Source organism: Prionailurus bengalensis, chromosome D1 (assembly GCF_016509475.1).
Source record: "Prionailurus bengalensis isolate Pbe53 chromosome D1, Fcat_Pben_1.1_paternal_pri, whole genome shotgun sequence".
NCBI lineage: Eukaryota > Metazoa > Chordata > Mammalia > Carnivora > Felidae > Prionailurus > Prionailurus bengalensis.
In genome coordinates this window covers 17,841,951-17,867,017 of record NC_057346.1, presented here as the reverse complement: position 1 = coordinate 17,867,017, position 25,067 = coordinate 17,841,951, and the positions used below count along the sequence as shown (strand labels likewise).

Here is a 25,067-nt window from a genome sequence, read left to right as displayed (position 1 = left end):
GGTGGGGAGGGACCGCACAGGACAACTGATGGCCGCGGCTCCTCTCACAAGAGGAAGAGCACAGTCAGCAAATGGCAGCCTCTGCCTGATAGACGATGTTTGGAAACAAGCAGTTTTTTAAAGACAGGAGAGAAATGGAATCTCAGAAGGCTTCCACTTTAAAGAATAATAAATCATTTCATCCGATGTACTGTTCAGGCAGAATGAGTCTAGAGTCCGGAGTCCACAATTTTCACATACCTGAGTGCTTGTCTGTGAGGGCTGATCCAGCCAGCCTTTGGCAAAGAATGCTGTAACTTTCCTCCACCTTCTGTAAAATAAAACCCATAGGTTTTCATTTGAACATCCTAATCTTTCTTTATGAAAACAGGAAAGAAAGCTTTTGCATATTACTGGTACATGCCTCTAAATGTCCACATTAATGTCGTTAACAATTTTGTTAGTGGGGAAGAAGAGGAAACTTCATTCCTGTAAAAAGATTCTCCCTTGAGTGAATAACTTAAAACCTTCTCGTGTAAAGGTGATTCTCCCACCCCTAGAGTCACCCTGAAAATGGTCCCATAGGTGACATGAACGGTGGCAGAGCCAATCTGCCCACAATGGCCTAGGAGATATCTCATCAGCTCTGGGATGAGGGGAACACCGACCAAGTGAGGTTAAAAGAAAAACTAAGACGGGTGGCTCAGTCGGTTAAGCGTCTGACTTCAGCTCAGGTCATGATCTTGCGGTTCGTGGGTTCAAGCCCCGCATCAGGCTGTGTGCTGACCGCTCAGAGCCTGGAGCCTGCTTCGGATTCCGTGTCTCCTCCCTCCGCCCCTCCCCAACTCACACTCTGTGTCTCTTTCTCTCTCTCTAGAATAAATAAACACAAAAAAATTTTGTGTGTGTAAATAAAGAAAAGAAAAAAGGAAGACCAGTCTTGAGCTAAAAGGCTAAGATCACTTTTAATATTGTCTGCAAAGTAATGAAAAAATGTTTGGGCTCTAGCAGTTGTATCTACTGATGACAAACTTTAAGATAAAGTCCTTTTCTCAGAAATTACCACCTAAGTCAGTTCCGAAATAGTGGCCCATACGGTGACAGTTTCAACTACCAACTCACAAAAATCCATTCATGTCCAGGTTTTCAGATTACGGGGGCCATTGGAGCCAATGTCTATGTGTCAAAGCGGCTGGGAAACTACTGACATCACCTAACGATTTGCAGATAATTAATAAGTGAAAGCATTCTCTAGCCTAGATTCATAACGACACAAACCCCACCTCCGTCAGCTTGCTATTCACATTTTCTCATGGAGGCCAGCCAGTCATCCCAAATATATTTGGGTTCTTAAACTTAGAAACCCAAACAAACACGCTGTCTACGGTGCTACAACCTTTTCCTGTTTTTGTGATCTGCAACCAGATAAACAGTGCTGATTTCGGCTTTTTATCCAGGTCTGTTCATGGATACTGGTCAAAGAAAACAGCAAATCTAGAACCTGAACAAGCTTACTGACATCAGCATGTCAGTTGTTCTGTACGTCCTCTCTGTTAGGTATGTTTCTTTACCCCAGCCACGAGGACACGGACATCTGAGGTACCTTTAAGTGTTCAAGGTCAGCCTCGATCTTACGAATGTACTCCATGATCTGGCTTTGTGAGTCTGCACAAGAGGGGGGACTCTGGATCTCAAAACAGGAATCCTCCATAGCTCCCCAGCGCTGCTGGACCAGGAATTCCGGGGTGAACGGTGAGAGCGCCCCATCGGAATGGGCGTTCTGGGGAGAATGCTGCTGCTGGCCGGCAGAGTCCGTGGGGGGGGCGCCTGTCGTGGGCGGTGGGGGGAGTGAGGAAGCAACCTCCTCATCCGTGGAGCTCTCCTGCACCGCATCGTAGCCGTCAAGGATCAAATAGTTTCCTATTGACAGAGACGGAAGAGCTCGATGAGCTTGGTGCCGCCATCCTCGCATCAAAAAAGAGACGAGGGGATATGCTGACAACTTTCAAAGCCACTAAAGATGGAGAAAAGCCATTAATTCTCCGATCCTCAAGTTCAGTTTTAAGTACATCAGGGTCTTCGCACTTTGGCTTGAAGCTAAACTTAGCACACTTTCATGGTAAATCTCCAAAAAACTTCGTGTTAGTGTCTTAAAAGTCAAAAGCTGCAAACTGCAAAGTCCCCATATGATCCTGCCACAAGTGCCCTAGCCAAACAGTCCTCGTACCTCACGGTGCACCACCTTCTCCCTCACCCTGCACCTAGCCACCGCCAGACGCTTGCTCTTGCCCAGCGGCCTGCGCGCCCCCGCTCTCTCCTAGAGTCCTCTGCACCCCGACCCTGATTGCCGACTGCCCTATCAATCTCTGCCGCCTCTGACTTATTTTTCCTCCTAATTCTTCTTACTGTCTGACATCTGTTTACTCAGTTACCATTATTCTTTCCTCTCCTAGTACTTAAGCTTCCCAAGAATAGTGGATTTTTCTGTGTTATCAATGCCGTATCTCCCAGCACCTACGATGGGGTCTGGCATAGGGCAGATTCAGTCATCATTTACTGCATGAAAGATAAATGCTACACACACACACACACACACACACACACACACACACACACACACGAGAGAATGCGTAGATACCCAAACATCCATCTCAGCACAGCACACAGCACAGTTAATGACCATCAAAATCAAAGTTTAAATGTGAAAGAAACTTGCCTGAGATGCGCAAATTAACATCCTCTTCCTTCTTAACCACTCCATCACCTTCTGATGGATTATCATCACTATGTGCTTCCCGGGCATCAAAAAAGTGCTCTCCACTCTCATCAAGACTCCCTTCTGGCTCTGCAGGAGGCATCTCTGGGGTCATAATCATGTGGTCCATTACTAAAATGTTACTTGCCTGGCTATCTTGGAATGCCAGTACCACTGAATCTCGTGGAGCAGAAGATTCAGTTGAAGTCCGTGGACTGTAACAAGTGGAAATGTCACCACTTTCAGTTCTAAAGGACACCTGTCCTTCACCAGGAGGACAGGCCTTACTATTTTCAGAGTTCTGGGTTACACTGTCTGTCTGCACCCCGGAAGACGCTGTTCCGTATCTCAGGAAATGTGACCAGTCTTCCTGAGTGCTCTTCTCAGCCAAACCCAGCTGTTGTACAAGCAACTGCTTCAACAAGCCCACTGAAAGATTTAGGAGGGAGGAGAAAACACACATTCACAACAATAGCCTCAGACTGCCAGAATTAAATTCGTCTGCGGAACTACCAATTATTTCAAAAAGTATCTTTTTAGTAGAGTCAAAATATTAATTTCATACCATCATTTTTTTTGTTTTGTATTGAAAAATGAGATAAAGCACCATCTAGAAAAGATTTAATATCAAACGAGACTTGAAAAGATGTAAGTAAGCCTTCTGAATGAGGAGATACTCCTGTTCAGAACAGCTAACTAATACGATGCCTTTGTCTATTTTTGATTCCATGTAACCTGAATAATACCCCGAAAGTACTTTTTAAAAAGATGTTAAAAAGCTGTGTTATGCTAGAAAAGAAGCCCTGAAAGTTTTGCTTTTTCCAGAAGCCGACACTGTATACACAGGTGTTATTTTTTCTAATTTTATTAGACACACAGAACATTTATTTTATCATTTTATAATAATCCAAAGAATCTCCTTACATGGTGAAGAAAATAAAGTTGCCTTATAATAAAATTTAATTTCAATGATTTGGTAGCATGTATAGTTTCAAAGGATAAGAACATATTTATTAGTTATTTAAAAATGACCTTACTAGTGGGACAGTGTTAGTCAAACCATCAGAAATCATTCTGACTGTCAGAATCAGGAGACTCTAGAATGAATTAGATTTTAAAGAACTTGACCAATTCCGTACTTTTCACTCTGGCTTAATTTCTATCGTGTTTCTTTAGGGAAACTGTCTCCATATAGGTCTGAGTCTTTGGCCCTCTGTCCTGCTCTACCTTCATTTCCCGAGAGATATGATGAATTCCTATGGCTCTGACATTCAAACCCATCTCTTTCTCTATCCTCTCCCCAAAGCTCCAGGCTTAAAACTCCCAACTTCCTGCTTGTCACTTCCTCTTAAATAGCTTGCCAGTTTTCAAATTGAGCCCGTAATCTCTGGTAAATAAAAAAAGGAAACGATAGGGTGCCTGGGTGGCTCAGTGGGTTGAGCATCTGACTCTTGATTTTGACTTCACGTCATGATCACAAGGTTGTGGGATCGAGCCCTGTGTCGATCAGATCACACTGCGCCCCCCCTGCGCTGTGCCACCCTTCAAATTCGGAGGACTCAATCTGGTATTCAAGGTTCACAACAGCGGGCCTCAGGGTCCCACCTTCCACCTTTCCCACCTAATCTCCCCTGCCTCCTTGAGCTCACAGGGTCTACCTGCGGCTCTCTGAACACACTCAAGAGTTTTCTGCCTCTGTGCTTCTGGCCCTATCACTATTCTGATCTGCATGTTTTCTACCATGCCTATCTGAATCCTGCCCATTCTTCAAGGTGATAATCACATCCCCCTTGTTTCCTGATGCATCTCTCTCTGGTCACCACCACCAGATCAACTGTAACAACCTGTACCGGTTACTTTACAAGGTGGGAGGAAGTGTTCTATCATCTTCCCAACGAGATAGTACAATTCTTTAAGGGAAAAGTCAGAGTTTAAACTTCCTTGGGTTCTCCCTAAATGGCTGCGTGGTACACGACACAACTCTGGCACTTCACAAACATCTGTGTTAACTTATGAACAGCACTTACAATTCCTTAGTGCGTCCAAGGCCCACCGTTCTTCCGAGGCAGGCAAGTGCGGGTCTGGGATTGGGATTTGGTAACTTGCTCCAGCTTCCTGCAGAGTCCCATCTGCATGCCGCTCCTTAGCAAACTGTCTCTCAGCCACAAACAGATCATCTACCTCGGACTTCCCAGAGGCACCCAGTGAATGAGACTGAGGTTTTGACGATATTAAGGGAGACTCTAATCCCAAATCTCTGTCTGTTCAATGGAACAGAAAAAGTAGAATAGATCTTAAGCAAAACTTTTAACTTTCAATGTGAAGCATTCAGGAAATACTTGAAAAAATAACCACAAGAGTACAGAGATCATCTGCTGTTAAGTGAAAGACACGGCACTTGGAGCAGTGTTAAAATGGCACACGAAAGGCTCATAAGTGAAGTTTGTTAAAAGAAACAGCTTATGCGAGAATCTGCAAAGTCCAAAAGACGTAAAGGCTCTTTGCGTCTTAGTAATATTTACACTCCACTCTTCCAGGCAAACCTAACAGATCAGTTTACCTGGACTCTGCAGACCAGGGACTGAAATGCTATGATGCTCCACTTTTAATTTTGGAGGTTCTTCTTCATCGTTGTCTCCTCTATGGAAGAAAGAAAACCATCCTTCAGCTTCACGAGTTGCCAAAACATCATTGTGACATGATGTAAGAATTAGCTATTCCCTTCCTGACAAAACGCGAAGTCAGTCCTACTACAATGCAAATGCACACTCACTCGCAAGGTGGTGACTGGGGCAGTGGGATTGGCTTCGCCGACTGTTCCTTCACTGATGCGGCCATCCGGCAGATAAGGTCCTGCCAGCTGCAGAAGTTTGAACAGGTTCCAAAATCCAAAAGTGAAAGGAAAAACAAGCGCCCTTTAAATACATGCAGAAAGAAGTAACAACAAAAACAAACAAACCAGAAATCAAGCCAAGCCAATCCAACAAAAAACCCTACTTCTGCCAGAGAGTTACTTTTCTTTCGGCAATGTAAGCAGACTATAAAAAATGCTATACCTTCATGGAAAACCTAACAAACAGCGTTATGCACACACTGCCCATTAAAAACTTCACATGACACTTGTGAGAAATTTTCTTCAGAAAAGATACTTTCAAAAGAAGAGAATCAAAATAGGAGACGTCAATCTAAAAAAAGAACAGGTTCTTAGAAAAACACCTCTAAAAGAATACAGAGGAAGAGCTTCTTTCCATATAGTTTTCGGTTGTCGAACTACGATTACAAAAATGAAGTTTACAGAATATTATGTTCAGGACAATAAAAACCATTAGGGTAAGGTAGCTATATCTAATACATACACAGTCTTTTCAGAAACTGTCTGTGCCACCAGTTCATAAATTTGGGCCCCATTGTCCGACATGGAGATGACAAACAAAGCTTTGTTATCTGGAAGAAACAAGACAAAAATCACTCTGACGACATGAACGTGACCTATAGGGGCCATGAAGGATGCTTCTAGTGTCCTGATTTATTCTGCATCTTAATCTAGGTAAAGGTTAATGTGTTCACTTTTAAACACGTTCACTCTGTAAAAAATTGTTAAGCTACACGTTACAATTTTGTGCGACTTACCGTAGACGATGCTGTATATATCATATGTCAATAAAACAAAGACTATAAAAACCAGCACTGATTCCACAGTCACTTATTAGAAACAAGAGGTGTCAATATATCTAAATTACTGAACTGACTTTTTTGCACTTATTTTGAATTGCCCTTTTGCTAAACAGCTAGATGTTGGTGAAAAGAGGTCACCAATTTTTCTTGTCATTGCGGAACGAACAAGTTTTAAAAGGGATCTCATTGTCGGTACAGTTAACATATAACTTGCTGACTTAAATGGATTTCAAGTACCCCAAACTAAACCCATCTCTTCATTTTTGTTTGTTTGCGCTTTTTTCACAAATCAAAAAATACACCACTCTCATGAAAGCCTTTTCTTTGGGATTACCTCTCAATTCTCCATCTTCACTGGTGTCAATCAATGATTTGAACACAGAATAAAGATCAAAGTAGTGTGCAGAAAATTGCTCAGAGAATCTAGGCATCCCAAATAATTTGGGGGCACAAACTCTTACTTTCTCCCTAGTAAATAAATTTCATTTGTCTAAAAACATTAAAAAACCAAAACTCTATACCAGTTGGGCTACTTAAACAATACCGAACATCTCCTGTAACTGTATCATGAACCCGAAGCTTCCTGTCACTCTGCAGACATACTTGCCTGTTGCCACTTGTCGAACCAACACTGTATTCAACTTAATGACAGGGCTAAACGTGTGTTTGCTATCAGCTGTAGATGCCAGAATCTTACTATGACATCGTAACACCAGTCTGTCATCCTGTTTTTGTAACAATACAAGAATGTCTTCCAGCAGCAACGTGTACAGATCTAGAAACAAAAACACAGAGAAGGTGATGCGTGCAGATACTGAGATGTGGTTTATAAACTTTTTAACAATTTGACACAGAAAATTTATTTCTGTTAAATGTAATACAGTCTAATACATGTTAAAAATTAACTTGCTATTGCCTTTTTTAGTTTTATTTTTAGGGGTGCCTGAGTGGCTCAGTCGGTTAAGCATCCGATTCTTGACTTTGGCTCAGGTCACAGTCTCACGGTTTCATGAGTTCGAGCCCCACATCGGGCTCTGTGCTAATGGCCCAGAGCCCACTTCAGATTCTCTCTCTTCCTCTGCTCCTCCCCTGCTTGTACTCTCTCTGTCTCTCTCAAGATAAATAAACTTTAAAATAATAATAATATTAATTTTTATATTGTATTGACACACATGCCAATCTGTGACTGATGAGGAAAAAAAAAACACTATGGTTTCTCACCACAGACAGTTTGAACTGGAGCAGTTTAAAGAAAGCTTATTGGAAAGCTCATTAGAATACAAGAATGATGGAGACAGGGCAGAATCATGACAAACCTCTGCTTCACCCCAAATGAATATGTAATGCACTTCACATATAACAACACAGCATAAGCAGATCTGCAAAAATACGAGAGCAGCACTGCTCACTGCTGCAGCTGAAAACTGTGAACGGTCATCTCTTCTCTCGGGCATAAGGAAACTTTACTATTTTCTTCTTTCTTCCACTCTCCCCCATACTGACAGACATTACACCTACCAATAGTTTTATCCCGATTCACCTTCCAGACCAGTGGCCCTTCATGAATCATCTTCCTTTTTGTTAAATCCAAATTCTGCCAAAACAAAGACGATTATACACAAATTATTTCCAAACACTTAGGGAGATCATATTCCATACAGTCGCTTTTCAAAAAATTCTTCACATAAAAGACGCCATTTACCTTCAGTATCATTATCGAGATCTATCAACTATTGACCATGGAATAAAGATCAAGTTAAAGTAAGCTGCATAGAATCTCCTAAAAAGGGAAGAAGCATCTTGCAGGAAAATATTCAGGAGTGCTGTCTTATAAATCTCACACTAAACACATGACAGCAGCTTATGAAAATGATCAGCACTGGATTCGCAGCCCATCCCCTCATTTTTCTATGAATAACTGGGTAAGGGGGGTGCCTAGCTTATCTGCAGGAGGCCTGCGAGTGCCAGACTCTAGTTCCAAACCAAGTTAAGGAAGAAGAGTACTCATAAAAAAGTCGAGGCGGTGATCAGCCTTGCTCTAAATATTAATAATTTAGTAAGAGAATCATCTTTTAGTCTAGGTAGCCCTAGAAAAATCCCACTGTCTGGAAGAGATGGGGCTAAGCATATTAAGCCTGCTTTTTGATAAGCTGTTATATAGGACATAAAAGTCTGATTAACCAGCCACCAAATACATCTGCCAAAAACCACCACCAAGTAAAACAGACCAAGAAAGATTAAAAATCCTAAGCAGTTACTTAACACAAAAGCCCCATGTAACAGAAATGGCAATTACTAAATATTTTACTACCATTCCTGTAATGGTTTCAACATTTATGCTTCTGAAGAGGTTCATGAAAAAATTATTATCTTGTTTTACTCAATAATCTAGAAAGTTCCCAGAGTAAACAGCCCTACTCCCATTCAGACTGTAAGAACAAAATAAAACTAAATTACTAATGTTCCCTTAGTCTCCTGCAAATTTCTCTTACAAAGAGTTCGTTTTACACAAAAGATTCCTCTAATGAAAGACTAAGCTTCACGCAGACCAGATGTTGCAAACGAAGAACAGAATCATAAATACAGACAATCTGTGATACAAGAACTCCTTCAGGTGATGGATGTTCCCACAGAGATGTTAATTACCTGCAAGGTCTTTAGTAAACTGTATTTCATTTTTTAAATTATGATTAGACAATCTCTCACCCTGAGCTCTTCCACATTTGGGTACTCTGACAACTTCAGATTGGAGGTATCGAGGCGACGCTGATAGTCTTCTAAGCGCTGCGAGTACGACAAGATGGAGCCAAGGTTACTGCTTTGGGTATCAATGACCTCCCTGTTCCTAAACCAAATGGACATCTTTTTACCTGTATTTTACAGAGCTCTCTGCAGCACCGGACATAACCGACAGCTCACTCGTTCTTAAAACAACCCCCTCCTTCCGCTGGCTCTGGAGACATCACACCCTCCTAGTTTTCCTCTTGCCTCTTTGGTTGTTCTTGTTCAATCTGCTTTCCAAACTCACTGACCTCTAGCTAGCTTGTGGCTATTTTCTGAATACGTAAATCATGTACGTGGTACAAAATCCGAAAAGTAATATAAGACACACAATGAAAACGAAGCCTCACTCCAATCCTGTCCTCTTGCCTCCTCAATCTTGATACCCATTCTTGGGTAGCCTATGAGAAACATTCTAAGCAAACGGAATATATGCATATGTAAGTATGCTTCTCTCTGTGCATGCTGTGTGTGTGTATATATCCTTTTTAAAAAGATATGGTAGCGTATTAATATAGTAATTACTCAAATGGTAACATATTCACATACACATGTGTACGTGTACATGTGTGTGTGTGTGTGTGTGTGTGTGTGTGTGTGTGTGTGTATTACTCATCACTGTATCTTGGAGACTGTTCCACATGAGCACATATAGAGAGAACTCACTTTTCAAATGGCCGTATGGTATTAAGCTCTATGAACGTACTATAGTTTACCCAACGACACTGACTGAAGGACATGTAAGTTACTTCCAATCATCTCCTATAACAAACAATATTGTGATATAAAGGCCTTAAAACATATATTTTTATGGACATGTGTAGATATATCTGTAAGATAAATTTCTAAAGGAACAACTGTTAGGTCAAAGCGTATGTGCATTTTCCCCCAAGATTACAAAATGTCCAAGTGAACAGAAAAGTCTGAATGTGTATTGTGAGCACCTATACACTCATTACTTACGTCCACAGTTAATATTTGCTGTATTTCTTTTATTATATGTCTGTTCATCCCTCTAGCTATCCATCAAGGCACAACACATTTTGAATGCATTCCAAAATAACTTAGAGATGTAAGCACACTTTACCTTTAAACATTTTAGTGTGCGTATCATTAACAAGAGTCAATATTTATTTATAGTTACTTTTTAAACATTTTTTTAAGTTCATTTATTTATTTTGAGAGAAGAGAGAGAGCATAAGCAAGGAAGGAGAGGGGGAGAGAGAGAATCCCAAGCAAGCTCCACGCTGTCAGCACAGAGCCCGATGCAGGGCTCGATGCCATCATGAGATCCTGACCTGAGCCAACATCAAGAGTTGGACGCTCAACCGAATGAGCCGCCCAGGCGCCCCTACGGTTACTTTTTTGAAGTAAAATGTACCTGTGAGATGCACACACTTTAAGCGTACCTTTCCACAAGTTTTTACACACCTATGCCCCTGTGCAATCAAACTCCTATATGAAACACTGCCATCACCTCATGTGATGTTCAGAATGTTCCCTCGTCCTTCTTCCTGGTTAGTATCTGGCCCCGCATCGCCAATAACAACCACTTTTTTGACCTTTTTTTCCCACCACAGATTAGTTGAGCCTGTTCTAGAAGTTCACATAAATAAAACTATATATATATGCGCTCTTATCTGCTCTCTTTCACTTGGCATCATGCTGGTGAGGTTCATCCACGTTGTATCAGCAGGTTCCTTTCTTTTTATGCTGGTATTTATTATTCTAGTTTATGACTACACCACATTGGCTTTATGCTATAAACACTCCTGTACAAATCTGTGGGCACATATCTTCACTTTCCCTGGGTAAATCACTAGGAACAAAATTGCTGGGTCAAAGGGTAGATGTATGAACATATGCATTGTTAATTTAGGTACATATTGCCAAACTGCCCTCTGGAGTTTTATCATTTTACACTCCAAACAACACATTTGAAAGTTCCCGTTTTCCTATAGCCTCACCAACAGAGCCGTCATCATAATTCAGTTCCTAAGAAATTACATCCAGGTCCACGGATTCAATTAACCTCTATATATACTCACAATCTTACATTTTTATCTTCAGCGCAGTCCTCTTAGAGGTGGGTCCAGACAGCCAACGGCACACTATCCATCTTCACCTGATATTCCAAACTGAACTCATCTTCCCTACAAATCTGGGGCCTTCTTCACTCGTCCTGTCCACCCAAATGTGCAAACCAGAGACCTGGGATTTATTCCTACCATCGCACCTCCCTTCAAATCCTTCTCTAAATCAGTCACCGAATCCTGTTAGTTTTACTTTCCACTTCTCCAACTCTTGTACCTCTCGAGCCGCCGCTACCTGTCCCGAACTGCTGCAACAGACTGAGCTCCTTCATCTCCTCCCTGCCCCCTTCCACCCCTCTGCCACGGACCAGTCCAAGTGATACTCACAAAGTGTAAAATCTGAACACGCCACTCTTCTTATAAATGTCTGTAATGAATTCCTACTGCTCTCAAAATCGGGATCTAAACATGGTCTACAGGGCCCCGTGTGACTTGGTCCTGGCCCACTGTGCGTTCTTCTGTTAGCACTCCGGCTTCACTTTTTAGGCATGGTCCACACGAACCTAATCTTTCAGTTCCTCAGACAGACCATGCTTCCTCTTTACCCCAGGACTTTTGCACATGCTGCTCCCTCTACTTGTAAGGATGCCCCCTTCCATATTCTTTTGGTTGATTTCCACTCATTCTTCAGGGCTTGGCTTAAATGTCACCTCCTCAAAGAAGCCTTCTCTGATGGCTACCACCCAACACCCTCAAACCAGGCTCTCCCTGTACCCCAGCACTAAGCTATACACTCCTAGCACTCCAAAGTCTCCTTCATAGCAGCTATTACATAAAATACTTGCACCACTATCTGCTCGGTACCTTCTTCTCCTGCCAGAAACTACGCTCAATGTGGGCACTTACTTGACTTATTTACTTAAGCACTCTATACCCTATACTCAGCATACACTCAGGATACCGGTGCTCTAGAAATATTTGTTGAATGAACACATAAATGAAAGACCGAACAACTACAGATGCTCAAGAAAGCCAAATACAAAACTGATGCTCTAACACAGACTGAACCAGACCCACCTACTACATGAATAGCCAACAAATGCTCCACCTGTCAATTATGTCATGATAATTTCAATTATTATTTCACAGATCCCAGGTAACACTAATTTAATACTCTCCCTATGTCATCCTATATCTTCTTGTTTTTCCCTTCTTACCTGCTTATTTTCTGCCTCCTTGACAGCCTGATTTACATAGTTTAAGATCTGACGACAGTGATCTGCAGCTTTCTTCACCTTCTCCCTTTCCATTGGCCATTCTAAGTATAGAAGAAAAATCCAAAATGTAAGATAAAGGAAGTCAGAAAAGAACATACATTTTACATATATATATATATATATGTGTATATATATATATACATACATATATATATACATATATATATACGTACATACATATATATACATATATATGTATACACACACACACACACACGTATATATGTATGTATGAAGAGTTTGAATATTTTTATATCAGGCCAAAATCTACAGCAGAATCTCAATTCAGATAGCCTTTGGGCAGGTGAGATGTCTTAGGACAAATAAGCCCAAATTAAGCCCAAATTCAAGGAGCTGTGCATTAGTGTCAGCCCCACCATGTTACATACCTCCAGGGGGTGGGTCTCATTCATGCTGTAAGCTATACATGTGGGACCCCTTCTCCCCCTGGAATCTCCCCTGAGGGCACAGCCTATGTGATTATGTCCAGGGAACCTGTTCAGCAATAACTGTTTAACGGTAACACTGAATTCAAAATAACTGCAGAAGACGTTTCTTTGAATTTGAGAATATATTTAAGGAAAGAAAACAGATTACAACATTTTATCATTAAAAGAAGATAAAATTCACCAAAATGTGTTGAGATTACATTGAGGCCTACAATGTAAAGAATGACAAAACCAGAATATTTAAGACAACAACCCTCAGAACAACGGCCCACCTATCTGGAACAGGTGTGTTCACAAATGAACGTGCATGAGTATTTCCAAGTTTTCAGGTACAGGAAATAGTTTGCATAAAATTATTAATGAGAACTACGTGTAAGAGCCTAAAAGCTCAACTCAGAAACTCACACTAACCTCCTGTTTTTAAACAGGAGAGCTGGGGTTACAGCGCACTGCTGGGGCTTCATGGAGGTACGTGTTAGATACACAGAATTTCTTTGCCCAGGATACGCCTTCTTCAAAGCAAATACGATGTATGCTAGAGGAAGGGCTGGTGCTCTCTGTAAAGCGCCAGATGTACGTTTTGTCTGTAAAGCACTGGATGACAAATATTTTACACTTTGAGGGGCTAAGTGGCCTTTGTCACAACCACTCAATTCTGTTTGGTGCAAAAGTAGTCGGAGACAATTTGTCAACAAATGAACACTAGTATGTTCCAATAAAACTTTTTTACAAAATATGGGATGAGCCAGATCTGGCCCACGATCCATAGTTTGCCAAATGCTGTGTTAAGAGCTACTAATGGAGCATATTAAATCAAACAGCCTAAAGAAGACTGGACTGAATCTTGTTAGGAAATGTCGCCATATTCTTTGGAAATCAAACCCTCGGACACCAGAACTCTGTGAGAGATTATTCAGCAGGACATGGGTTTTTTGTTTTGTTTTGTTGTATTCCTAGGCTTTTTGATTTCAGTGAGAATGCTGTACCTGTGTATTTGGCAATATTATCTAACAGAAGAGGGTACTTAGTAAGCCTCTGCATTTGGGTAGGAATGATATCCTTCAGCTGCAGACGACGACACAGCGGATTGCTCTCGGCATCCTAAAATTAAAGTAAAATAGGTGAATTTGTGATTCTTATTAGTTACCTAACATGTACCATATATTCATCATGTATGTGTCTACAACATCACAGTTCTGGTTATTAAACCAAGACTTAAAACATGGCAAGGTATAACACGGTCTCACTGTACTTCTGGCTTTCTCCTTTATTGACGTAATGGGGGAGGGGAGCCTTTATCACTTAAGCCAATGGCTTCTTTCTTACCTGTTTAAGCAAAAACTGAGAATATCCATAATCAACTCTAAGAACTGCTTGTTTGTGATAAAAGTTTTATCTTTACATATTCAGAAAATCTAGCTACATTTTCCTATGACTGGCATTCCTACCAAAAGTTAGTTGGCTGATTTGGTATTTGCCATTCCAAAGTGGGCACGATGGATCATCAGCCCGGATATATACCAGCTCATCTCTAACAGGGCGTCTGCAAACTTTTGAGTAAAGTGCCAGATGATAGATACTTAAGGCTTTGCATGCCATCCAGTCTTTGTCACAAGTACTCAACTCTGCTGTTTTAGCACGAAAGCAGTCATAGATAGCACGTGAATGAATGAACATGGCCGTGTGTAGTAAAGAGTTCTGAGACGGCCTTCTAGATTCCCATTCTCTGTGCACACACCTGTATAATCGCCTCCCCTTGAGGGTGGAAAGAACTTGTGAATGTGATAGGATATCACTCATATGATTAGATTACTACCAGTTAACTTTGTATTGATCAAAAAGGAGAGTGACTCCTAGGCGAGTCTGGCTTAATCAGAGGAGTCCTTAAAAGAAAGCTGTCAGAGAGACACAATCCTTCTGGCCTGCAAGAAAAGAAACAACCATCTTGTAAACTGCCTATGGGGCTGCATGGCAGAGATATGGGCATTCTCTAGGAGACAAGAGCAGTTTCTAGTCAACGACGACAAGAAGACAGGGGTCTCTGTTATACATTTACAAGGAAATGAATTCTGTGGACAACCTGGGAGTTTAGAAGAGGACCCCAAGTCTCAGATGAGACCTGCCGCTCCAGTTGATGCTCTCATTTCAGTCCGGTGAAAAAGCATGAAGAGAGGACCCAGCTAAATGACACCTGTACTCCTAAACCACAAAAACTGTGACATAATACGTTCGCATTAGGTTGCTACGTTTGTGGTAATTTGTACCACAGTAAAAATCTACTACACTGTGTTCCAATAAAACTCCATAAAAACAGGCAAGAGGCCGGATATGGCCCGTGGGCCACAGTTTACTGACCCTTGATATATACCAATATCAACACCTCTGTAAGCATGACTGTGGTTACACTCTTCCCTGGCTAGTTATGAGCCCATTCTCATGTTGTGACCGTATTATGTCACCGGCGTACATGGGACACTTCCTGACAATATCTCCGTGGCAATGTGGACTTCTCTGTCAAGTATTTTAACCCTGATAATTATTCTTTATTATTTACCATTCCAACATTATCTTTATACTCTCCAATAATTTAAGAGATCATGTAGGACTTGCAAAAATATTAACATAATCCTTTTAAAAATCTTGGTCTGAGACTCCCCCCAGTTTATTCCATATTCCATAAAAAAAGTTGCATTATTTTTTTCCTTACATGACTCACTCAACTCACTTGCACAAAAGTCTGAAATCGGGAATCTTTTTTCTGACGAGACTTGATCATTTCCAGGGCAAAAGGTTGGTTACTGCAAAAGGTGGCAGCAGCGTGTTTCAACTTCTCCTCCCCTGGTCCGCTGAACTGTGCCGGGAATGCAAAGAACACAATAGAGAACGGCATATGGAGCCCATCTCAGGCCAGGCAAAATGAGAGACAACCACGATTCTTTCCACGTCCCACTAATTATTCTCAAAAGACAAGAAACGGAAATCTACATATGTCTGTGCGCTATCAATGCTTTTCCGTTACACAGGTCCGACCCTGATACAGCCAGACCTTTTCTGACCACGTTCCAATGTTTTCTTGCTCACAGGCTACCACAGCTTATCACTTGCTCAGTCTACGCCACTTCGACATGAAACAGAAAGATTGACACTTGGGAAATGTAAGACACAAAACACTTAAAGACTGAGATTAAAACTTGATTTTCTTATAAGCGGACCCCTTCACAAAAATTGCTAACTGCTCTAGGAAGAAAAGCTGTGGGCTCTGGCTTTTTATGAAAACCCAGAACAAGTCATCAGTTTTCCGGTCACAATAAAACTGAAACGCTGCTGCTTCATCCACACAGAGGGTAGAGGTCCATGCCTTCAACCTCTCTGGGGAGGGTCCCATGAGTCTATGAACCTCTTCTGCCAAAAATTACACCTTCTACTGATATTTTTAAATTTCTAAATTTAAGTTTGTATATATACTGATTTTAGGCTCTTATAAAACACCTAAGAAGTGCTTCACTCATATAGTCTTATATAAGTACAGATTCAATTATTTTTTAACCATCTTCGTGTTCATAATAGTTGCTCTATAGTTTACAAAGAAGCTTTTCATATAATCTCCCATTTAAAGCCATTATTTCCAGGGGCACTTGGGTGGCTTGGTTGGTTAAGTGTCTGACTTCAGCTCAAGTCATGATCTCAGGGCTCGTGAGTTAGAACCCCACGTTGAGCTCTGTGCTGACAGCTCAGTGCCTGGAGCCTGCTTCAGAGTCTGTGTTTCCCTCTCTCTCTGTCCCTCCCCCACTTGTGCTCTGTCTCTCTCTCTCTCTCAAAAATGGATAAACATTAAAAAAATTTTTTTAAAAAATAAAGCCATTATTTCCAGAAGTTTGTATGTGAAGGTATTTTGTGAAAAATCCTTTTGTAGTGCATTTGTAGTTAAACTCAGGGTATCCTTTCTTCAAGTAGCATACGTACAATGTGAAAACTTTAATAGTTTGCTCCAGTGTCAATTGATATTTTATTATAAATATGACACTTAACACACTGAAAGATGAGACTGGCAGAATTTTTGGTATGTTAGTCAATCAGAGTGCCATATATATACTAACAGCAGCTGGGTTTACAAAAGAAAGTAACATCCCAACCTCAAGTAGCTTTTTTCCTCTTACAGTAGTTGTCAAGTAGCTTAGTATACATAAGGTGATCTCAAGGGACCAATACCAGAAAAATACTCTCCAGGCCTGTTTTAAAAAATAGAGCAAATCTAAAGGCCTATTTATGATTTTTGCTTGTAGTATTTCTGGCCAATGCTTTGCCCTAAGCAAACACTTTGTACCTCATAGTTACTAACCAAATTGGTTAGTCCATTCTATTTTTCCTTAGCTTTTTATAGGTACATCACAATGGTCAAGAATACAATTCTTCTGGGGCACCTGGCTGGCTCAGTCGGTGGAGCATGCGACTCTTGATCTCAGGGTCCTGAGTTTGAGTCTCATGTTGGGTGTAGAGATTACTTAAAAAAATAAAATCTTAAATTTTTTTTTCTTAAGTTTATTTATTTATCTTGAGACAGAGAGAGAGAACACAAGCAGGGGAGGGGCAGAGAGAGGGAGAGACAGAATCCCAAGCAGGCTCTGCACCATCAGTGCACTGATGGTGCAGAGCCTGACGTGGGGCTCAAACCCACGAACCGTGAGATCATGACCTAGGCCGAGATCAAGAGTTGGATGCTTAATTGACTGTGCCACCCAGGCACCCCTTAAAAAAAAATCTTAAAAAACAAAAGAATACGATTCTTCTTACATGTTTTAAAATTAATTTTCTTCTGTCCCACTCTGTTAAGGGGTTTCTCTACATTATTAGTACCATGTAGTAGGTTTATGCAGTCTAATGGACTATGGCAAAAGGACTGACTGCACCTCTGTACCTTATTAATGATAAATCTCACTTGGCACTTGGTGGCAAACACTACTTATATGAGATCCAAGTGAAACTGCATAGGAATCAAGATTGGTATCTTAGGTCCACATGACTTAAGCTTTTAAGTCCAAATTTGACATGAAAATTGATGCTTTACCATGTCATACTATGGATTTTCTGTTTCAAGTTGAGTAGTGTGCTGCCAAGCCAAGAGAACGCGGTTGCAACCTTCACTGTCACCCTAAGATCAAGGAACAAAACGAGCCACACCATCACAAAGTAGTTGTAAAGTGAGTTGGGTTTTTCAAGGACTTAAATCTCCTTAGTAACAATAATGCCAGAGCAGGCCTTGTGAGAAGATGGTTTGGAAAGTTGAGTAAATGCAAGATGAGACCGGATTGTGATTCCGCAATTTTTTCTAGGAGTCAAGTGGCTGAGAGAAGATCTACTATTGGATTAGTAGATTCTGAGCCATGATCTCACCATCAACAAAAGCAGTAAGATGGACATTGTTTTAGTCAACTTTCTAGCATTTAATTTTTTTAAAAGTTATCATTGTAGAGTTAGCAAAATCTTGTGGCATTTTCTCGAGCCCTCTGCGTATTGATGTAAAATAAGTTTCTGTGGGCATATCTAACCAGTTCCTGTTCAACTTGGGTTAACATTTTGAGAACAGGATCATATACTTTACTATTATCACAGCCTTAACTGTAGTACTTTCTTTAAAAGTTTGGATCAAATTCACTTTCCCTTATGAAAATTTTCTCTATGTCCTAGTTTGGGTCTCCCTGCTATTTCTTCCCCTAATAACCTGTCCTCTCCCTTTTTTGTAACTCTTGACACACTTGGAAGAACTAATGACTGTCTTCCCAGGGATTGTAAGCTCCACCCAGGCAGAGGCCATGTCTGCTTCGACTGCCACTGTACCCCTAGCATCTAAAACAGGGTTTGGCTCAGAAGTACATACTGTGGGGTACATACTCACAGAGTCGGACAGAAAAACAGAACAGCTATGAAACAGCTATGACAGTCTCCGAACTCTTTCCTTACACTGTAAATAACTGTCACTCCTTTACTTCTGTGATGGTAGCTCTGGATCTACAATTGTTTAATGTCTTAGAGCACGATTCTGAGACCTGGACAACGGAAGACGGCTAAAATTTTACATTAGTTAAATTATTCTTATCGAGTCACTTTGCTCTTTGTTAAAACACAAAGAATATCTTTGACGAAAAAAGAGCACTTAATTTGAATGAGCACCTTTTCTAAGATATTAACAACAACAAAAAACTGATATTACCCAAGAGAATACATACTTGGACCCCTTTCATCTTTACAGGAGCTTTGCAACGTGGATGAGTTTGCAAATTTGCAGATTAGTTACTCAACCCTGAATGTGATCTTCAAGTGTCTATAAAAACATTAAAATGAAATAGCAAATTTCCTTACCCAGGTCAGTAAATCTTCCCCAATCTGATCAATAACTGAGGTCTCATTCCTCTTGCGAACAGCCTTCATTTGCTCATTCAATCCAACTAAGGGGGGGAAAAAAAACAGCAAAAAATAATTAAGTATACAGCCTGCATTACTGGTTGTACCAAGAACCTAAATTTTCAAAAAAAAAATTTTTTTTCACAGTAGTGTGGCCGCTTCTTGCCTCCTTAAATATAAATCTGAACACAATTCTTATACGTACAGATACCTGTGAGCTCTCTCTGAAAAGCAGGTGCCAAAGCATAAAACAATGTGGAAACTAGCACATTACATACAGTATAGGTGCATCAAATATGCATCTAACTTCAAGACTCCCTCATAACCATGCTCATAAAGAAATTTAAATAGAACAGGTGATTCTGCCTACTGTTGCTCTCAAAACGTTCCCATTCACAGGCAGTGGATATAATCACACTGAACTTGTCAGTTCATGCCGGTGAAACCTAAGATCACCCACAAAGACGTAAAAGGCATCAATTTGGTAGGCAGGCGTTGGCAGGTGCTGATGGCATCCTTGATGCAAGAAAGCTTGAGAATTAAGGATCACAGAGAAGCAGTGACTTACAAAAAGAGAAAATGTCTACAAAGGTCTGAGATGACTATAACCAAGGAAAGCCAGCAAGGTAGAATTTTTTTATATATTTACTCAAACCTTTGAAGCAACAATAATTTAATTCCTGAAAATTATTCCATCATGAAATTATATACTGTATATTATATATCCAAAAAATATATACATCATTATATTGGATATATATTTTTTAAAACACATACACTGCAACTGATAAGAAACTTCCAAGGGTAATTTTAATTATTCATATTTTTTATCTTAGACATCAACTTTAGACCTTAACTCCTGGTGCTAATACTTTATATACAAAAGGCTGATGGTGTGAGTGGGTGTTTGGGGAGGGAGGTATTCAAACATCAGATCACTTCTTTTTTTTTTTTTTTTTTTTTTTTAAAGTTTTAACGTTTATTCATTTTTTGAGAGACAGAATGTCAGTGGGGGAGTGGCAGAGACAGAGGGAGACAGAATCCGATACAGGCTCCAAGCTCTGAACTGACAGCACAGAGCCTGACATGGGGCTTGAACTCACGGACATGAGATCTTGACCTGAGCTGAAGTTGGATACTTAACCCACTGAGCCACCCAGGCGCCCCTCAGATCACTTCTTTATTTAAGTTATGTGCTCACATATTATTATATAATTTCAGAAATGCTAACATGGATACATTTAGAAGATTTTACTGTTATGGCGCCTTTATGCACTCACAATCTTTCGTCTATTAAAAATGTTAACCACAAAGATCAGAGTTGATTTTTCTTACTGTGAAGTTGAAGAATATCTTCCAAGTTTGAAAAAATTTTCCGTAGTTCTGACGGTGACAGAATTCCTTCTCTGGATACTCGCTGGTAGAACACTTGATCAAGAACCTTCAGTGTTCGAACATGAGCTCTTTCAGTGTAGAACAATTCTAAGCAGAAAAAAAGGAAATATGAAATATACCTCATTTAGAATGATTCCATGAGACCAAACACAAGCTTTAACTGGAATTAAGCAGCAAATTAGCTCTATAATAATTGTTCATAGTCTTGAAAGGATGTAGTATTTCTGATGTCACTTTCTTGAATCTATGAGACCCTCCTACATACTGGCTCTAAGAGTTGAATGCCAACAAATGAAAAATATCATTCAAAGCTATTCTGTATATTAAAGGTAACAATGTACTCCCAAATCCTTCTGTCTCTTCACAGTAGTACCCACCAACAACAGTAGAAAGCTAAAGCCCAAATAGTATATAGTCTTTCAGTTGAGACCTCTTCAGAAGTCATAGTATTTTGGTTATCTCATTTGCCTACAAACCCTCATTTCTGAGGCCAGACTTGTTATTTCACTACATCTCAAAGTGATCAGACACAGGAAGGATATTTATTTAAATAGCATCCTAAAGTCAGTGGAGGGCACAGCCTCCATGTCACCCCCATTTCTGTCACATATACGCTGGGGTAAAATAAAGAATACTGCTCGAGGATAAAGGAAGGACTGGTTCCCACTTTTCTCCCTATCACTTATCAGCTAGCCGTGTGGTCTTGATTAATTCAACCAATCACCCTGAGCCTGAGCTTCCTCATAATCTATGCATAAAAATAAGTTGGCATAACAGTGAAGTGAGAGGACCCATATTGTCTTAATGACTATTCAAGTTCAAGATCTATAATGCTATGAACCTTAAATACCCTGAAAGCTAAACACCTTTGCCTTTTAAATTATCATTAAGAATCATAGAAGCGTTTGCATTTTTTGAGTTGGAAAGTTCAAGGATCAGCTATCTAGTTTAAGTTCCCTTTTATGTAAAACAAAAGGCTAGCAGAAATTTTGTAGCAAACTCCAAGACTCAGGGGCTTGTTTTAGTCTAATAAAACTCACTATGTGTGAACAACAACAAAATCTAATTACACTCACCATTAATTACTTCCTGTCTTTTGATCTCACAAGGCTTTAGTCCCAGTAACACTTCTCGACTAACGAGCTGTTGCCAGTTGGGTGGATCTGTCTCTAAGTCATTTTCAAACTGTTCATCCTCACTTTGACTTTCTCCAAAAGCTATGCTGTCGAATCTGATGGAAAAAAAAAATAACGAATTCTATTCTGAGGACATCAGGTGGACAACGGGAAATAGCACAAGTTTTTATATTACAGCAAATAAGTCATATTTCTGAAGTACTGCCTAGCGCAGGGCCTGAAACATCATCCTCTCATACAAAATGATTTACATGTGTTATATATAACTCTATAAATATCTTGTGAATAGTTTGTGTTTACTAAGAACGTTCTTGTATACTATCTAACGGATCCATGTACAGGCTTTTTCCTTTAAAATTAGAATGTTAGTTTTCTATTTCTTAAAATATGCCTCTACTGAAAGTTACTTCAGGATTACTCACTTTCGAAAGGGCTTTGGTGTCCCATGTTCAGGCACCCTAAAAATAATGGAGAATAAAGGGTCAACGTAAAAACAAAATGGAAATCAAGAAATTTATGCCAAAGACCCTGAACAGACATTTTTCCAAAGAAGACATACAGATGGCCAACAGACACATGGGAAGATATTCAGCATCACTGATCACCAGGGAAATGCAAATCAAACAACGAGATATCACCTTGCTAGAATGGCTAGTATCACAAGAAATAGCAAGTGTCAGTGAGAATGTGGAGAAAAAGGATGTGATATATATACACACATATACATATATATATATATATGTACACACACACACACACACACACACACACACACACACACACTATGGAATATTACTCAGCCATCAAAAGTATGAGATTTTTGTCATGTGTGACAATATGGATGAACCTAGAGGGTATTATGCTACGTGAAATAATACAAAGACAAATACCATACGATTTATGCATGAAATCTAAAAAACAAATGAACAAAGAAGCAAAGAAAGCAGGAACAGACCTATAAATACAGAACTGGTGGCTGCCAGAAAAAAAGTGGTGAGGGGATGGACAAAACGGGTGAAGGGGTGACAGATCCAGGCTGCCAGTTAATGGAGTGTGTAAGTCAGGGGAACGAAAGGCATAGCACAGGGAATACAGTCAATGGTGTTGTAATAGCTGTTGTGGGGGGACAGATGGCAGTTACACGTGTGGCCAGCACAACAGAACGTATAACCTTGTCAAATCCCTACGATGCACACCTGAAATTAAAGTAACATTGTGTGCCAACTATACTTTAATAAAAAGTAAAAGAGAAAGAAATTTATGCCAGAGATACTCAAAACTGGGTTAAACTACAGTGGCTAATAAACAATTTTTCTGGAAGTTATAATGATTGAATATAAAATAAATTAAAAACATTTCAGTACCTGTCTAAGATTTACCAGCTATAAGCTCTAGTTCCTTTCTTAAAAGCATATGTGGGGAGAACGCTACAAAGTGCAGGAATGCTATACAATGAAATAGGTGAAGTTGGCCTAACCGTCCTCCATAAGAAATCACTGAATTACCTTTCCACCTCCCACTCCTCCTCCTGCACTTGGTCTAACGGAGGAGGTGGGAAATCGAAGATGGTATTGGGAGTGCGAGGGGCGCCATCCATGCAGTCTCCAGATGCAGGTGTTTCTCCAACTTGCTTTGATCCTGAAAAGACGAAAAGTCAGACCCTTAGACGGTGTTAATGAAGACAACGATTCCAAAAAAAATCAGTCTCCAACGAGAGCTTCAATCCATCCGTAGCACATTCGTAATTCAATTACAGGTTAGCTAGAACCAAAACTCTGATATAAAATGCACTAAAAAATAAACAGAAATATTCTTTTTAAGCAACTTTTTAAAAACCAACATAAGACACGTAAACAACTCAGAAGAGAAACATTTGCTGACGTTATCTTTTTCTAACCCCTGTGCCAATCTTTTTCATACAAATTTTAGTTATTATGGTGGTCCAATTTGAAATAATAACCTCATACTTCTTTTTCTTGATTTACTACCTTTAGGTAATATACATTTCTTCCTCCTCTAAGGATTTTGCTCAGTTATACTTCCCACCTTCACTTTCCTCCCATTTCTTCCTGATGGATAATAATTATATTATTATTACTAGCTGAGTTACTGGTTATTATCTAAGTTTAAATGATAGAATTATATCTGTGTTTTTATTCCATCAAGAAGTTAGTACCTTAAATCTCCTCTATATCAAATTAGGTATTTGGTTTACCTATATCCTTCCCTTTAATTGTATTTCTCTCCTTCTACCCTTCATTTCTTTCAACTACATTTTTACTTGAATCAGTCGATGGAGTTTTACATTTCCCTGATCTATGGCCACACCTAAATATTCTGTGCCTTGCCTATTAGGTGGATTCTAAAAGCCTGAAAACCAACAGAGTGCTTACATTATCGTGTCAATGTACACAGTGTCATAAGCAAAATACAACACATTACATATACATATTATTCCTGCCACGTTAAGAGGGATATTAATTAGGATTATGTTTCCTTTGCTGCTGGTCCAAAGATGCACCTCATGGATCATGAGAAATAGAATGCTCATTGCATCAAGGTCAGGCACTCCCTCAGCTACTTCAAGATTATGCCACTTAACTTCGTTTCACATTTAAATCATGACTTAACTTTCTTGAACAACTGTTTCGCTTAGCATTTCTGGATGGCTTTATTTTACAACTGTCAAACACTATCATTTTATCAATTCTCAGAGTTTTTCATTTGCTACATCATACTATCAACTGCTTAGAATCTCCCTTTTTCTTATCTACTAGTTCTCGTGCTCTAGTCGGGAGCAGCTGCTCCCTTGGCCTGTGACATAACTATCGTCTAGGAACTGCCTGCCCGTCCCCACTTTTTTGGGTTGTTTCCACCATTTCCTGGATCCCGTAACATCTTCTTCTTCAGTTTTCTCTCATTTTGCCGGAGTGTGTATCTTCAAATCATGTTCAAGGAAAGGGTGCATTTCAGCTAAACTTTGAATCGTGGCATATCTGAAAATGTCTTTGTATCTTCCTTCATTTCTGATGGGTAATTTGGATGGATATCGAATTCTAAGTTCAATGATTTTCTTTCAGCAAGTTGAAAGGCATGGCTCCTTTGTATTCTAGCCCCTCGTGTTATAATGAGAAATGTGACGCAGCATAATCCCCGTGGTTTTTTTTTTTTTTTTTTTCCCTTCAAAG

At 40.0% G+C, this 25,067-nt stretch overlaps 1 protein-coding gene across 1 annotated transcript in view; it reads right to left on the bottom strand.

Annotated features, from left to right (window-relative positions):
• The window catches only part of ARHGEF12 (Rho guanine nucleotide exchange factor 12), a 150,496-nt gene that overhangs the window by 4,367 nt on the left and 121,062 nt on the right, over window positions 1–25,067 (bottom strand). Inside the window, 18 exon segments of the mRNA XM_043579638.1 lie at window positions 241–310; window positions 1,583–1,899; window positions 2,696–3,163; window positions 4,762–4,995; window positions 5,295–5,374; window positions 5,508–5,594; window positions 6,091–6,178; window positions 7,017–7,184; window positions 7,928–8,003; window positions 9,116–9,193; window positions 12,441–12,541; window positions 13,936–14,050; window positions 15,675–15,800; window positions 19,307–19,392; window positions 20,684–20,830; window positions 21,820–21,974; window positions 22,302–22,337; window positions 23,385–23,517. Coding sequence (XP_043435573.1) covers window positions 241–310; window positions 1,583–1,899; window positions 2,696–3,163; window positions 4,762–4,995; window positions 5,295–5,374; window positions 5,508–5,594; window positions 6,091–6,178; window positions 7,017–7,184; window positions 7,928–8,003; window positions 9,116–9,193; window positions 12,441–12,541; window positions 13,936–14,050; window positions 15,675–15,800; window positions 19,307–19,392; window positions 20,684–20,830; window positions 21,820–21,974; window positions 22,302–22,337; window positions 23,385–23,517 — 2,565 coding nt within the window.